The sequence below is a fragment of the Mesitornis unicolor genome, unplaced genomic scaffold (genome assembly GCF_000695765.1).
Source record: "Mesitornis unicolor isolate BGI_N332 unplaced genomic scaffold, ASM69576v1 scaffold35712, whole genome shotgun sequence".
NCBI classification, from domain to species: domain Eukaryota; kingdom Metazoa; phylum Chordata; class Aves; order Mesitornithiformes; family Mesitornithidae; genus Mesitornis; species Mesitornis unicolor.
In genome coordinates, this window is record NW_010169126.1 from 743 (window position 1) to 1003 (window position 261).

Sequence of the window (261 nt, forward strand, 5' to 3'; positions counted from 1 at the left end):
GTGGGGGCCCCCGGCCCGGCCCCATGCCGTGGCCTGGGGGGGGGTCTCACCAGCACCCACTCCCCACAGATCGTCTACTTCACAGCGCTCTTCCCCTACGTGGTCCTCATCCTGCTGCTGGTCCACGGGGTGACGCTGCCTGGGGCGCTGGGCGGCATCGTCTACTACCTGAAACCCGACTGGTCCAAGCTGGCTGAGGCACAGGTGAGGGTGGCGGGGAGGGCAGGACAGGGGTGATGCTGGCGATGCTGGCCGCCCCCC

At 70.1% G+C, this 261-nt stretch overlaps 1 protein-coding gene across 1 annotated transcript in view; it reads left to right on the plus strand.

Annotated features, from left to right (window-relative positions):
- Positions 1-204, plus strand: part of LOC104536599 (sodium- and chloride-dependent creatine transporter 1-like) — a gene marked incomplete at its 3' end in the record, with an annotated part of 940 nt that extends 736 nt beyond the window's left edge. The window contains exon 3 of the mRNA XM_010179261.1: positions 70-204. Within this exon, the coding sequence (XP_010177563.1) occupies positions 70-204 (135 nt within the window). The remainder of the gene's footprint in view (positions 1-69) is intronic.
- Positions 205-261: the final 57 nt, after the last annotated feature.